Source organism: Molothrus ater, chromosome 1 (genome assembly GCF_012460135.2).
Source record: "Molothrus ater isolate BHLD 08-10-18 breed brown headed cowbird chromosome 1, BPBGC_Mater_1.1, whole genome shotgun sequence".
Taxonomy (NCBI): Eukaryota; Metazoa; Chordata; class Aves; order Passeriformes; family Icteridae; genus Molothrus; species Molothrus ater.
The window spans coordinates 78460683-78476090 of record NC_050478.2 but is presented as its reverse complement, the minus strand read 5'-3'; the positions used below and the strand labels follow the sequence as shown (position 1 = coordinate 78476090).

At 39.4% G+C, this 15408-nt stretch overlaps 1 protein-coding gene across 1 annotated transcript in view; it reads right to left on the bottom strand.

Annotated features, from left to right (window-relative positions):
* The window catches only part of MARCHF11 (membrane associated ring-CH-type finger 11), a 40303-nt gene extending 25522 nt beyond the window's left edge, over positions 1–14781 (bottom strand). Inside the window, exons 1-2 of the mRNA XM_036378627.2 lie at positions 14368–14781; positions 13264–13419 (exon numbers count right to left, since the gene is read on the bottom strand). Of these exons, the coding sequence (XP_036234520.1) occupies positions 13264–13419; positions 14368–14637 (426 nt within the window). The 5' untranslated portion in view covers positions 14638–14781. The remainder of the gene's footprint in view (positions 1–13263; positions 13420–14367) is intronic.
* Positions 14782–15408: the final 627 nt, after the last annotated feature.

The following is a 15408-nucleotide window of genomic DNA, read 5'->3' as shown; positions in this document are numbered from 1 at the left end:
CAAATACTGGCCTCTGCTCCTTTTGGCCCTCAGCAAAAACTAATTCACAGACTGCAACCAGAATTTTCATATGAAAATCTGGAAGATGCTCATGAGAGAAGAAGCAATCCTGATTTCATGTGTTTCTTTTTAAGATGTGAAACAAAGAGAAGTTCAGATTTCAAGGGCAACGAAATGACTCAAGAAACATATCCTGAGTTCGGGTTGCCTCCTTGTCTAATCCCCAAGTAAGATAATGAGCATCTTGGATGAAGGTTAGAAGGCAGAATGGCAAGAGTACCAAGCTATTATATAGCATGTAATCATGAAGAAGACAATCCTGGGTTCTGGGTTGTATGAAATCTGGCAGAGTCTGCTTTGTAAGTCAATTTGAATGTAATTGCTTAAATTAATAAATCACTTAGACTGATTTTGTAGTGAATTAAATTAGCAATAAGTCTTCAGTTAAAGAGAAATTAGTCATAATTATAGAATTTTAGAGTGTACAAATGAATATGGTAAATAATATACTGCTTGAAAATTTGGCCTAGTGGAAGAATTAAGTAAATTATTAATTAATATATCACACATAATGTATAATAACTAAAAGGCTTTAAAAATATGCATAATACATTTATAAGAATTAGTATAATGATTCATTACAGTTTTAATTAATTTATTTAATAATTTATTAATAATTTAATTTAATTATTAATTAAAAATTTAATAATTTCATTAATTTAATTAATATTGGCATAATAAGGGGGTTTATTAGGTTGTTATTTAAATATATATTACACAGCAAAATTTTAGCAGTCAATTGCATTAGTTTTTTCAGGTACTGCTAAATAATCACAACTACACACTGTGTAGGTGCTGTTTGAATCAATACAATTTTTTTTCTAATAGTTTGAGTAGCCATGGTTTTGATCACTCACTTACTTACAAGATTCCATTTTTATAAAAACATATAAGCTGTAGTGCTTAATTACAGAGAGTGGCAATTTAGATACTACATATCATATAATACTAGAGCTCTATCTGTGTAAAAACAGAATAGCTGCCTTTGTTATATACACTATACCAGATACTCTCTATTTCTCTCTAACCATATCATGAATATGTCTGAAATGCCTTGGTGTAATTAAATTAAATTGCACAATATGCTTCTGAAAATTTCCAGCTGTCTAACTTGTTACACTCTATGTCAACAATCATATTGCTTCAAGAAGCAATGGTTGCAATACCAAAAACTGTAATATCCATTCATATCACTGTGTTTGAAAATTCCCAAGCTATAAATTGTTCTTGGCTTGATGGTGCTTATATGGCTTACATATAACCTATGTACTATCTCTTGCAGTAAAAACACAGACATAAAATAAAAATGCCATCAATTTCTCTCAAATACCAAAAGCACCAAAAAGAATGAAAGATAAGTACGTGCTATTAATATGGAAAATACATTTATGGAAAAACCACTTACTGTTCTGCAATTGTCATTTTTTAAGTTTATTACTATAGACACATTCACATTTTGCTGGTTCTAGACAATAGTCCCCTCTTTACATTTTTATTACATATGATGGTCTTCTTTTCAGAACAGAAGCTCATAAGATTGTTCCACCTTACAGTCAGCACAGTTTCTGGATTCCTTAACAATATTAACAGTAACAGTTGAGCTCTGATTAAACTAATTTAGGACACTCTTAGAAGAACGAACACCTTAGGGGTCCCCTAGCATATAAGCCCTGAAACAACTTGCTACCCACTTGAAAAAAAATGAAAGCAATTAGGAAGAAATTCTTTATTCAGAGGGTGGTGAAGCACTGGTTGAAGGCCTGGTTAGATGGGATCCTAAGCAACCTCATCTACCAAGTGGCATTCCTGCCCGTGGCATTCCTGCCCATGGCATGGAGGATTGGAACTACAGGGTCTTTAAGGTCGCTTCCAACCCAAACCATTCTATTATCCTATGATTCTTTTTCACCTCTCTGAATGGATAGAAACAGGGAAGTAGATCTTCAATAGGCCCTGGTTCTGCCACTGTAGTCAGACAAAAATTTATTGATTTCCAGAGTTTGTGGGCAACTCATCCTTACATGGATGATGTCTAATGAAAAAGCAGGGAAGCATCTCCATCTCAGATGGAATTTTCACCTACTCCTTAGACTCTGGTTAAATACCAAGCCTGTGAGCTGAGAAAGTGCAGAGTGTTTAAGTCTCCTCTGACCGCAGACAGAGGTAATGGAACACGTTTCAGGGCTGTGAAACAGGTAGTGTAAGATCTCATGGCTCAAAGAGGTAAATGGCTTAGACATCTAGTAAAGAGAGGACCTAATACTCTTCTTCAGGTATGTTTGTCCAGTCAGGCCTGACTGACTTAGTAACTTATGCAGATCCAACTCTGAATTACAGAAAACTGACTGTGAATCACTACCATAAACTATACAAAAAAAAAAAAAAAAAATCATTTAAATTGCCATTATACTGACATCAGACTGGTTTTTGCTATGCTGTATGGAAGAGAACTGTTTCTCTTGTATTAGCCTTAACTCATAGAGGATTCTAAGGGACAAGAGAGATGAAGGAATGCATCATTTCTCCAGTCAGGGAACTTGGAATGAGGTGTTGAACAGGAAAAGTTGCTATTTTAGTGACTGTGAAAACAAGCCTAAGCAACTTTCCAATAGAAGAGCTTTTAAAATGCCACTTCGTGAATGCCTGATCATGGTCCACCAAAATGAAGCAGCCCAGACTCTCAACCAACAAGATAACCAAGTCCAGTGGTGGAATCCTCCAGCTGAAGTTAAGTAGCTGCGACTTTGGACCCACATCCTTCAGAAATGATGATGGCCACAGTCAGTCTGAACAGTTGGATTGCTCTCTTCCGCACATACAGGAGTTTTCTGAAAGTGCTTTTCCTTTAGTAATGAAAATAAACATGAGATGTGCAAATTAACCATCTCTTTGGAGGCATGCAAATTCATGCATGAACTTGAGTTTGTAAATAAAAGTTAGGTTTCTAAAGAATTTTCTTTTTCTTATCATAAAACATATTTTACAAAACTCTCTTCCCCTACAAGAGGAACAACAGGAAAGACAGGGAGAGAGCCTTTATTGGGGAGCATAGTGATAGGATGAGGTTTAGCAACTTTAAACTAAAAGAGAGTAGGTTTAGATTAGATATTAGGAAAAAATTCTTTGCAGTGAGAGAGGTGAGACACTGGAACAGGTTGCCCAGAGAAGTGGTGATGAAAACAGAGAAAGTGACCCTGGGACAGAGACATGGCTTCTTATTCACACTTCAGATATGCTAATGCAGGATTATAGGATATAGCACTGCAGAAATTCTAGATTATTTTTAAGTAAACAGGTTGGAAGCCTGTATCTCTGAACCCAAACAAGGAAGGAAGAACTTTGAAGGTTATCTTGAGGACCTGATGCATGAGAGTTGTACAATGAAGACAAAGACTCACTTGTGTCACATGATGACCACCAAGACATCTGGAAGTACTTGAAGTACTGAAACTTCTTTCTATTCTAAAACAATCTAGACTAGAAGACTGAAGTCCATAGATCTTCTAGGTTTAATTGCTGGAGCTAAGTTCACAGCAATTGTATCAGTGACATCTACAAAAGCAGGAGGGTAAGGCCCAGAGGAAAGAGCAGCTTTTAAAATTCCAGCAGCCACTTCCCACTGAACGCACAATAGATTTTCCACAAATTTCTGAACACAGTCAAGTACATGGCATCAATTCTCAGTGGAGAAACTCTGAACTAGGCACATTTCCATAGAACCAACAGCAATTTCACATATTTTCTAGATTTTTAACCAAGGCTATAAGAAGGAAAGGGCAGTAGAAGTAGAGAATTTTGAAATCCCAGAGATTATAGGATCATAGAATTTTAAAGTTGCTAAAGATTTCTAAGATCATCAAGTCCAACCATTGACCTAGCACAATTCCTTTCAGCACTAAACCATATTCCCAAGTGCCACATCCACATGCCTTTTGAACACTTCCAGACACGATGATTTCACCATTTCCCTGGGCAGTCTGTTTCAATGCCTGACCACCATTTCAATGAGGCAATTTTTGGTAATCTCAAATCAAAACCTCCCCGGGCCATTTCCCACAACTTGAGGCCATTTCCTCTTGTCCTATTGCCTGTTCTTCACTTGGGAGTAGAGGCCAAACCACCTCACCACCACCTCCTTTCAGGTAGTTGTAGAGAGCAATGATGCACCCCTGAATGCAATTCTACAAGATGTATTTGAAGGTCCCTCTGTTTACACTGGGTAGTGGAGTATATGAAGATCTTTTTTGTAAGTTTGACAGATATCAGAAAAGCATCTGTTATTCATCTAATTTCTATTTGGTGCAAGCATCCAGAAGGCAATGAGATGATATGCAGGACTCTGTAAATGGTGGGTGAGGAGGAAGTGACCCTCTTTATTAAGTCTCAGGAGGATTTTAGGTCAGCTTGTACATTCAAATACCATCAAAGTATCCTTTTTGGGAGGTGACATCGAATGATTTGAGCTTACAATGATTTTTATGGTCACTAAAAACAGCGGCTATGTAGAGGAACAGTGCTGTGGGTGCAGGAGAAGGATGAAAGTGTGAGTCTCCCATATTCTATTTCTGTTATTCTGATGTGACTCAGGGAGCTCACATCAGCTGTTACACCCATCCCTTCAACTAAAATTTGTCCAACTGCTCTACTCCTATGAAAGAGCAGCCCTGAAACAGATGCGGACTTTAGTCATTCAAGGAGGAACACAATGTTCTGGGAGTAGCCACAAGCTCTAGTAGATTGTAAATTGTAGATTGCTCAGATAAAGCGATGAGATACATAAAGTGTTCCATTAAGACGTAGACTCTCAGTCTGTCTGTTTCTGCCCATGGAGCAGAGGGAGCCTCCTCAGCATGAAAAAAGAGAAGGCATACTGAAGTTTATTCTCATTGTCTTCAGTTAAAGATTTCTGGCTGCCAGTGTCACGGAATTTGCTTTATCCAAAATATTTGTAGTGCTTGGAATAATATGCTTCCAGTGTTAGGAGAGTAGTTAAATGTACATAAAGCTAGCTAGCATTTGATCTTGATGGCAAGCTACATGACTATGTGAAACTGCTAAGAAATTATTTTATTATATCTGTTCTTTAGCCATGAAAGATGAGAAAAATGAGCCTTAGCTTAGGAAATAGCCCCCATCCACTACTATGGCTTGTGAGGGTAACAATATGGTATATTCCTGTACTGGGAATATAGTCATCACAGAACTGGCAAAGTTTAATGCTGTCCTGAAGGGAAGACACTGCCAGAAAAATATGCAAAAATGGGACACATACACACTAATAGAGTAGGGAGTAAGGAAACAGCATGTGGCCAAGAATGACAATACTCATTCTCCACGAGCTTCATTGAAATGTAAACAAAAGAAGAAGAAAAATAAAAGAAGAAATAAAAGTAAATAAAAAGGAAAGTTGAAATAAATTTTAAAAAGAAGCAAAGAACCCCATGGCAAAAGAGTCATGCAGGCAAAACGCACAATGAGGGTGCTCTGACTCAGACAAGTACTTCAAAGGAAGTGAGGTCAAAGTGTTCCTTCACCGTTGCACTGTAGCCACAAAAGCAGGCAGGGGCTATTCTCTGCACACTGCTGAAGCAATAAGAAAGAGTCTTCAGAGTGAATATCAAACATCCAATTTGAATCTATACATGGGACAAAAAATTTTTTAAAATACAAGTGCAAGAGGTACAAAAGCTGTCTCCCCAGTACAGCAAATTAAGAAAGATGTAAGTTGGCATGACTGCCAGTCATTGGGATGAAATGCTGAAGACTTCAGTGAGAATGGACCAACATTCAAAACCAAGAAGTATTAAAAGTAAATTTCAAAATTAATTTAATAAAATCTTCTTTGACAAGTTTCCGTTGTGGATAACAGTACATGGACACTTCAGAGTTAACACAGACTGGTAGAGAAGTCAGCATGTATTGACAGTACTTGGTGCTCAGAGCAGGCTACTTGCACTGCCAAATTGGCATAAGGTAAGGAATCATGGACACACGGTATGAAAGCAGTACACCATCATGTATTAACAATTTTTCATAGTAAAAAATAGAAGAAGCCTGCTGAAACAACCACTTCTTGGTTTCAGTATTTTTCCACTAATCTCTGTTGATAGGAATTAAAGACTTAAATAATCAGGATTTTTGACATATGACAAAAAGACAAAAATTTATATTGTGAAAACTCAGAAATCTTTGATCACTACACAAACTTCTAGCAGATCAAACCATTGGGAAAACACCCAAGCACAGAAAATGACAAAAAAACCCAGTAATACAAAGGTTTGTGAATGCAGGTCTGACACTATATCTTAAGCCTTGCATTGTTATTCTTAGCATTTCAAATGGCAGCACATATATATGTAGCAACCCTGATTCCCATTGACATCCTTTTCTACTTTTGGATGTTTTTTTATAATGAAGCCTCTTGCAAATATGTAATTTATGCTTATATTTCCAGCAATAACTGTAATTGGATATATTTCCTCTGAAAAACAACCTGCCTCTGTATCTCATGCAAGTCATTCTGCCCCATGAAAATCATAGGCTGAAGGAATCTAACTTTTTTTCCTTGAAATATTTAACCCACTATTCAATATAACAAGATAATGCCATTCTTTAAATCTACATTATATGTCTTACCACTAAATCAGTAGGACACTTGTAATTAAAAAATGATTTCCAAGAACCATTCACAGCTTAGAGTGCACTGTTTTTTTCACAGTATTCTAGCAGTCAAACTGCCTTGAGCACAATCTACACATCTCACAAAATAAAAACAGAAAGCAATTGAATTTTAATAAGCTACAGAAAATAAAAGTGTAATGTATGAAGGGCACACACCCACATACTTTTAAGGCTATTATTTTTTTAAAGTATGACCTGCTTTTTTTATTTTGTATTTTACTTGATTACCTTAGAATATACTTAGAAGTCTGACAGAACTGTTTAACTGTTTGATTTTCTCTGTAATCCCCCATATTTCTTCCTGATGGCTTCACCTCCCATTTGATGTGTCCTCTGACCTCTTAAGATGAATTTAATTTCTTCTCATAACTTACAAATATGCTTCAAAGGAATATCAAAGTCAATATCTAGTATTTTGTTATTAGTTCTTCTCTATCCCTACCCAACTCTCACTGTGATGATAGAATCAGTTCCTTTGTTCAACTACTGTTCTTTATTTTTTCATGACTTTCAGATCATTGGTACTTATGATATTGTTCCATCCCCTCTTCTCTCTCACCTGTCATTAATTATCAATTAGATCCATTTTTCTAAAGTTTCTAAAGCTTTTTTCTTCTTTTCCACTGTAATGTCCACTTTGCACTCCTTCAGCTCTGTATGCTAGCAGCCAAATATTCAGCTCCTAGTGTGCTAGCAGTGCACCAGTGGCCTGCTTACTTGCTCTGTGAAAAATGTGCTCTCTCATCTGAATGGCCAACCAAATGTTTTTCTCAAGCTAAACTGACTTCTGTCTCCACACCTTTTTACCACCTTTATTTGCCCGTTCTCTACTCCTTTTATTTCCAAGTCTTTCTATGCATTAATTACAAGAAAACAAAGAAAACATAACATGAAATTCATTACTCCATCGGAATTTTCTCTTTGATTACTTCAATTTTTTGCATTTCTGTTTTTAAGTTCATGTCCTTGCTTTTATACTCTCTGCACTCTCTGGTACTCTGCACCACTGGCACTTGCTTACCCAATTCTCTTTTCACTCCCTCATTTACCTTCAGATCTTTAACAGAAAGTAAACATAAAATGTATTTTACCTTTCCCACCACAGAAAAAACCCCCAGCTGCCCTCTCCAACAGCTCTGCTATCCTTTTGTTTCCTAACTCATTAAGCATGATACTTAGAACTGATCATAATCACCATCTACCCAGTGCAGTCACTGAGCCGACTGTGAGTATATCAGATTAAAAGGTCTATCCAGTCTAGTAAATTCTCCCTAGAAGTGGCCAAAAGATGCTTAAAAAAAAAAAAAAAAAAAAAAAAGTGTGAGAAGTACAGGTACTGTATCTATGCTGATGACTGACATCTAGTTTTTTGTTTCAGATTTCTCTCTCCTGTCAAGACTAAAGAATTAGTCTGCTTCTACCACTTTTTATATGGATTTTACCATTCAATTAGGGTCATTAAAATCTCTACGATTTTCTGTCCCAGCCCTATAGTTTTATCGCTCCAAAACATGAATTTTTTCTTGAAACGATCCTTAATTTATCAGGAATTATCTTAAATTTAAATATATATTTGGATCCTCCTGTTCTCAATATTTCTAAAGCTTGCATGTGCTTTCTATGTAGCACATCTAAGTCTATTCATATGTAAAAGATAATTTCTCATCATCACTTTTGTCTTATGTCTCAATTACCATAACACATATTTTAAGCTCATGACAAAAGTAATTTTCTCAGCAAGGACAAAACTGCTTCAAGTACAATTCCTTTTATTCCACTACTTTGACCATGTTACTGGCCTACTTTCTCCACTATGATGGACTCTCTTCTCCATTACATGAAATTAAAAAGACTTTATTTGATTTTTTTAAGTCCTTCCAGGCATTTATTGATGTATTAATTACCTTCTAATGACTACTCAGGCATTGAATCTCGTTTCCATTTAGTTCGTAATACCTGTCTCAGCCAAGTATTTTATTTTCCAACAGCCCTTGCATAGTGCCTTCATATTCAAAGGGTGCTTGCAAAGCTTCATTATTTTCTTTTTAAGAGGCCTCTAAAAATACATTCCATTTGAGATGCCAAAAACTGAACTATAGTTAGAAATGGCTAGTGTACCAGGGGTCTCGGTACCAGGGCTAGTGTACCATAGATTCGTTCCTTATCTCTGTTTCAAACTTCTTTGTAAATTGTCCAATATTGGAACAATCCTTTTTGTTCTTTTTTGTCTACTGACATATGGAATAGCACAGTGTATTCTTCTGGATCTTCAGTACAGGAAGAGACATTAATAGATTGTCCTTAGTACATTGTGCAGTTTAGAATGCATAATTGAAGATTTCAGCCTTTCCCCTTTCCCCTTTTTAGTTATGCCTAGAAGAACTTAATGCTGTCATCCAGCTGAGCATAGTCATTAGCAAAAACTTTTACTAAACATTTACTCTACAATTTTGTCTGGACACTGACCTCCATACTGAAGTAGCTGAAGAACTTGACTTTTGCACTTTTTAGTGTAACACACATTCACATACTTGCAGTCTGCTATGCAGTTTTGCTCATGCTTATCTAGTTGATGCCAGTGAGCTTTCTCAAATGAGCGAGGATTACGCACATTAACAAAATTTGGAAAAGTGAAACCTCACCTTTTGAAAAGGTACCATTTTAATTTTTTTCTATTTTAAGAAATCAGGCCTAACAAGTAAGCATTTACTCATTTAAATAAGTGTTGTGATTTTACTGGTATATCAGAAAAGGTGTTGAACTGCCACACAATTAGGTTTTAAATTAGCACATCCATCTACTCTATTACTTTTGGAATAGGTCCATTTCACCAAAGTACCAGAATATAATGTTTTAATGAACAGGATTTATCAAACACCTAATGTAACACCATTTTATGACAGACCACACTAACAGTCTAGAAAAGGCTACTCTCTAAATATCTTTACTACTCACTTATAGAAGTGACAGGTTTTAGTACCAAAGTATATATTCTCAACCTTTGCATTATTCTATTCCACTTTTAAACATTAATTCTCAATCTCACAAGAGCACTGATATTCTTCAATACACATTCATACTTAAGTGCAAGTCTAGTGAACTAATCTCCTGACAGCATAAAAATTACATAGCACCAATAAAAATGAAACAATGTGTTTATACTTCTTTTAGGAATATATTTCCTTTAGGAAGGAAATCTGTACAAATTATAACCTTATAATGAACTAATAAAAAATATTTCTTTTTGCACTTTTTTTTTTGTTAGTCTCAAATATAATTCTAAATTAGTTTAATTTCCAAGTCACACATTTGAAGTTTCTCTCTCCTTTTTAAGTACTTCCAAAACTCCCTGCCCAAAGCAGTGTTTGTTCCAGCTCCCCTCATTATAGTTTGAGGGGCAGTAAGGGAATTTCCTAGTTATTAACATAGCCCAGCCTATTACTGGATCAAATTCCACCCCGCCAATGGAGCAAGTCCAGCAACATGAATGTGTGTTTTCATAATTGGACTAGTACAAGATACGTCTTTCTGATATGATCCTAAGAGGGATACTGAAAAAATTCCAAATCTCTGTTATACATCATATCAAATGTCATCAACTTGTTTGTGTGCTCATCTTCCACTGCTAGCCCATGGGTTAATTTGGGGTTTTGTTTATGTTTTAAGGTTTATTCCCATAATAAAATCTATGTGTTTCCAGGATTAGATTCTTAAAGGTGAATTATGTAGTAGCTGCTGAATCTGGAACTGGAACACTGACAGTGGAAGAATTTCTATCAAAATAGAAATATTCTGTTTCTTGAATGTCCTGCCCGAGGAGATGCACCCCTTGGAGATAACTTTGCCTTCCATGAAGCAATGGAAACTACAGAACATGTTAGATATTAAATGGAATATTTACATCTATTCCAATGTTCTGATCGAAAACAAAGGAAAATCTTTCTTAAGTCTCTACACATTCCTTAAATACATGAGGTGAAAGCAAACCTGAAGAGCTGTTGTAGATCTGCACAGACCTGAGAGTAAATAGACCAGGCTTGCATAGACCTGGCACAAATCTGCATTCACCTGAGAAAAAGCATTTTTTGTTAATAGCACCAGTTTCCTCTCCTATGACACTGCCCACAAAGTTCTAATAAGTAAAAGACCGGTAGAGACAATTCTGGGAAGATGGACTGAGGCAGACTAGTGGTTGTTGACAGAGTAAACTACTCCTGTCCAAATACTGTATCTAATGTAATGCAAGAAGTCCTGACTTTTTGGGAACTTTTAAGTACATTCACTACTTCAGCTGACGATGTTTTAAAATCCTTCCGTATTGAAATGGTCTTACCCTTAGCTTTTTGCTAAAACTAACCAAAAAGTTACCTTAAAACGAGCATTTGTGTAGCGTAGAAAACGACTCAGAACCTGTCCAAAAGTTTAAGCCAAGCCAGTGGCTAAAGGCAGCAAATATTATTACAGTCAAGAGTATGGGGAGTAAGCGCATTTTAAGACTGATTCCCCTTATAAAATTACACAGATGACTGCAGTCTGAGACTTCCTTTCAGGTTCTGTTACTACAAGACAAATATTCTGTGTAGGAGACTGAGAAAGGTACTACTGTGTTTCCTCAAAGAGACGGGTGATCTTTTGGGTGTCAGGAATTTGACCTCAGGATTGTATGTCCAACTTATTATTTGAGTGGCAACTCTATGAAATCTTTCTGTATGCTATTTTGTCTTGAAAGAAAGGACAGACTTAAATAACTTACCTAAATAATGAAAGACAGGGTGAAGAATAAATAAAGAATTAAGCTATTTAATGAGAAACATGAATCTGGTTTCATTCCCTCCTGCCCCCCCCCCCCCCCCCAAAAAAAAATAAGAAGAAAACGGTGACAACTAATGCAATGAGAGGCATTTAACTTTTGTCTCTTCAGTTTCTTTTTACTTCCCTTGTAAGCTTGGCCAAACTTTGTTGCCTACTGCATCATCTACTGACTCTTCTTCGCTTCTCTTTTCCATAGTTGTTCTTCAAACTTGGGCTTGATTCTGCTGTCCACAGATAGGTGTCTAATGACTTTTCAAATGTTCTTTAATATTCACTTGGCCTCCATCTGCAGTTCCAGAGTCCCTCACAAGTTCTGTCATATCTGCTATTCTGTTACACATTTTGACTACCTTAGGACATCTCAAATAGTACTAGATGCCTCTTTGCAGGCAACTGTGTCATGTCTTTGCTGTTGTAACAATTTTCAGATACTATAATTGCAAACTATTGCTATAGTAATCTTTGCTAGGAAAAGGATGAGATTGCTGTGGACATGCAAGAAATAAAGACTTTTTAAAAGGCTAAAAAAAGCCAAAAGTATTAAACCCCATGCCAAACCATGCCTGTGTAGAAACAGAATCTACCACCTTCATTTTCTGGAATGTTTTACAAATCATTTACTTTTTAACATCATAAAGATTCTATCCAGGAAAGCTTACCAAAACCTTTCCTTTGAGAATTTATAAAGGAAAAAAATTGAACTCCACTGGCTCTGAAAGTACTTGCCCATAATCTGAACAGCTGTAAGCAAGTACTCCAGATATTCTGTATCCAAGGAATGCTTATCACGTTCACACAACTGCCATTACCATCCAACCATGCCTTTTCTATGAAACTCCAATCAAATACAGGCACAGAAAAATGACCTGTGTGCTCTGGCCTTTGAGAGCTCCATCATCTCTGAGCTCTTAGGATCAAAACTAAAAAAAGATACAATTATCTTACTAAATGTGTTCCTCAGATGTTATAAAATATAATTTCCAAGATGGAATTTAAAGTCCCTAAAGAATTCTGATATGCAAAGTGGTATTAAGGCTTCCCTAAGAGATCTGGTGGAGCTTTGAGTTTCTCCCCCCACCTCTCCCTGAACATGCTACCACTACAATGCTCTAACTTCCATCTGCTGAAATGATGCTGTTGAAATGGAGCTCTGGAAAATGCTACTGCACATTTCAGCTTCTGAAACAGCTTCTGGTGGACAGAACTTTAAGAATGTTCTACTGCTCTGAATTGTGCCAAGACTGAAAAGTCCCCTCCTTTTACATTTCTACAGTAGATGAATACACAGACAACAGAAGCTTTCTTCGCCTCTCCCCTCTGGATCCCAAGTTGAAGAAAGAACAAAATCAACCTTTGAGTGAGTCTTGAACAAACAATAAAGACATTTTTAAAGTTTAAGAAGTTAATTTGGGAGATCCAAGTTTTCTGTCACATCTCAGCATGATTTAACTACTTACAGAATTTACCAACCTCTAAAAACCATTTCTACAGCAAATCAAAAACTAGAAGAACATAACAGAATCAAATCACTACACATTTTAATATGTAACTGGTCTTAAAAACCAACTTCAAATGGGTGCAAGTGCTAGCTGGTTAGGCATATAGGATCTTCTGCTGCATTTTCCAAAAACCTTGGAAGTAAAAGTAAGAATAATTTTGTTTAAATAAAAGACTGAAAAGACATACTTTTTTTTTAAAAGAACAAATTACCTGACAAGGCTTTTTCATTTTAATGGCTATAACATGGTATCTGTAACAGCAGAGTTCACAGGTCCATGACCCTCTTTCACTTATCCACTTTAAGAGGCAAAGCTGATGCGTGTATCGTACCGAGCCATCACAGCGGCAAGGGTTTAACAATTCACCCTGGAAAGGCAATACAGAAACATCAACTTTAAAGGAACCTTTCACATACATGTACACTCAATAGCAAAATCTTCAGGGGTCTGTAACAATGACCTGGTCTCTATCTCACTATCTGTAAAAGCATGTATTTTTGGCTATGAAATACTTAAAAATGTAATTGTCTTAAAAAATACCTAGCTGCTTCTTCTGAGAAAAGCCAGAAAGCTGTCTACACATGTTCATGTACCTGTGTGAAACAACTGAAATATTATCTTGCATTAAACAACAGTACCATTAGCCCTTTCAAATACCTCAAAAGGTATCAAAAGTGGTTGGATACATTTCTACAACAGCTATTTGAAATCATCACTCAGAAAGAAATGTGTGATGTCACAATTCCAAGACAGCCTTACTCTTGGAGCATAGCTCTGTGCTGTCCAGCTAGCCAGCTGTCAGACAGGACCTTAAATAATGTAAGTAAGCATTTCCCCCAGAGTTTCTGTGTTATATAAATCAGCTATTCTCTTCTTTCCAACTCCAAGACAAGCTATAAAATTCTAGTTACAGATCCATTGCTGATATTATGCCCAATAACGTCACGACAGAGATGATACTTGGAGGTCTTCTCAGCATTACCTGTAAGCTAACACTCTCATTTTAAAGTCTAACAGAAATCTGAGAAATTCGTACTGTGTAGAGTCCCTCAGAGGTGAACCTGGGAGCGGGAGCGCCAGAGGACACCCCGCGTGCGAGCCAGACACGGCAAAATTCCTGAATTCTCCCAAAGCTTTCCGCCGGCTCAGGTTCGCCCAGGCTTTTGCCCCAACCAGCCCGCACAGCGGCAGCCGGGGAGGGCGATTCCAGCCGGGGAGCGCCGCCGAGATCAGCACCAGGGACAGGGCTCGACCCCGAGCCGAGGGTGCGGCGGTGCGCGGGCGCCGCCCGCCCGCCCCCGGCGCCTGTGCTCACCTGCTCGGGGCCCTGGAAGCAGATCTTGCAGATGGGGCCGGCCCCGCCGCCGTGGCCGCCGCTGCCGCTCTCGCTGCTGCTGCACACCGAGCGCGTCTCGGGCTTGTCGCCGCCGGCAGCCCCGCTCTCCGAGCCGCCCCTCCGGCCCTCGCCCTCCTCGGGGGTGTCCCCGCTCGCCTCCCCCGCCCCGGCCGGCAGCTCCAGCGGGGCGGCGGCGGCTCGAGGAGGCTCTCCGGCAGGGAGCACGACGCTCCCGGAGGCGCAGCTCATGCCCCGGGGCACCCGCTCCCCCGGGACGGGGACGGCCCGCAGCGGCGGATGGCGGCGGCTCGGGGGCGGCTCGGGGCTGCCGGCGGCCGGGAAGGTGACCCGGCGGGCGGGCGCGGCCGCTCCCTCACGGCCCGGCGCTCTGCGAGGAGCGGCGCGCGGGGCCGCGGGCGGCGGGGCGGGGCGGGGCGGGCGGCACGCGCGGGGGGACGGAGCGAGGGAGGGACGGAGCGAGGGAGAGAGGGAGGCGAGGGTCCGGCGCCGGGCACCGCCGCCCCCGCACCGCTCCGGGAGAGCCGCCGCCCTCGCCAGCGCCCTGGCGCCTGCCCAGCCGGGCGGAATCCCTGCCCCTTTCCGGGACGAAAATCCCTGCCTGCTCTCCCGCCCGCCCCCGGCGTTCCTGCCCTCAGCACCGGCTTCCCCCGCACCCCGGCGGCCGCGGCCCCTGCCCCGCCCCGCGGGCACTGCCTTCCCTTCCCTGGCCTGCCCTTCGGGGCCACCTCCTGGCCCCACGCCCGGCGCCCTGTGCTCAGGGGGCTCCTTAACCACGGGCGCCAGCGCCGCGGGATGCGGCCCTTCAGGGGACACCTACGGATCTTTCTACTTTATCGGGGTTTTGGCTGCAGGAAGCTGCAGAACGAATATTCAACAGTTGTTCTTTAGGTGTGAAACAGTAGCTTTCCCAGTCTTCTGTGGCTGCCTTTTATTTTTTCCTTTAATTCATTACATCACCTCATTTTCAAAATTAAATCTGCTAAAAGCATAATGATCAAA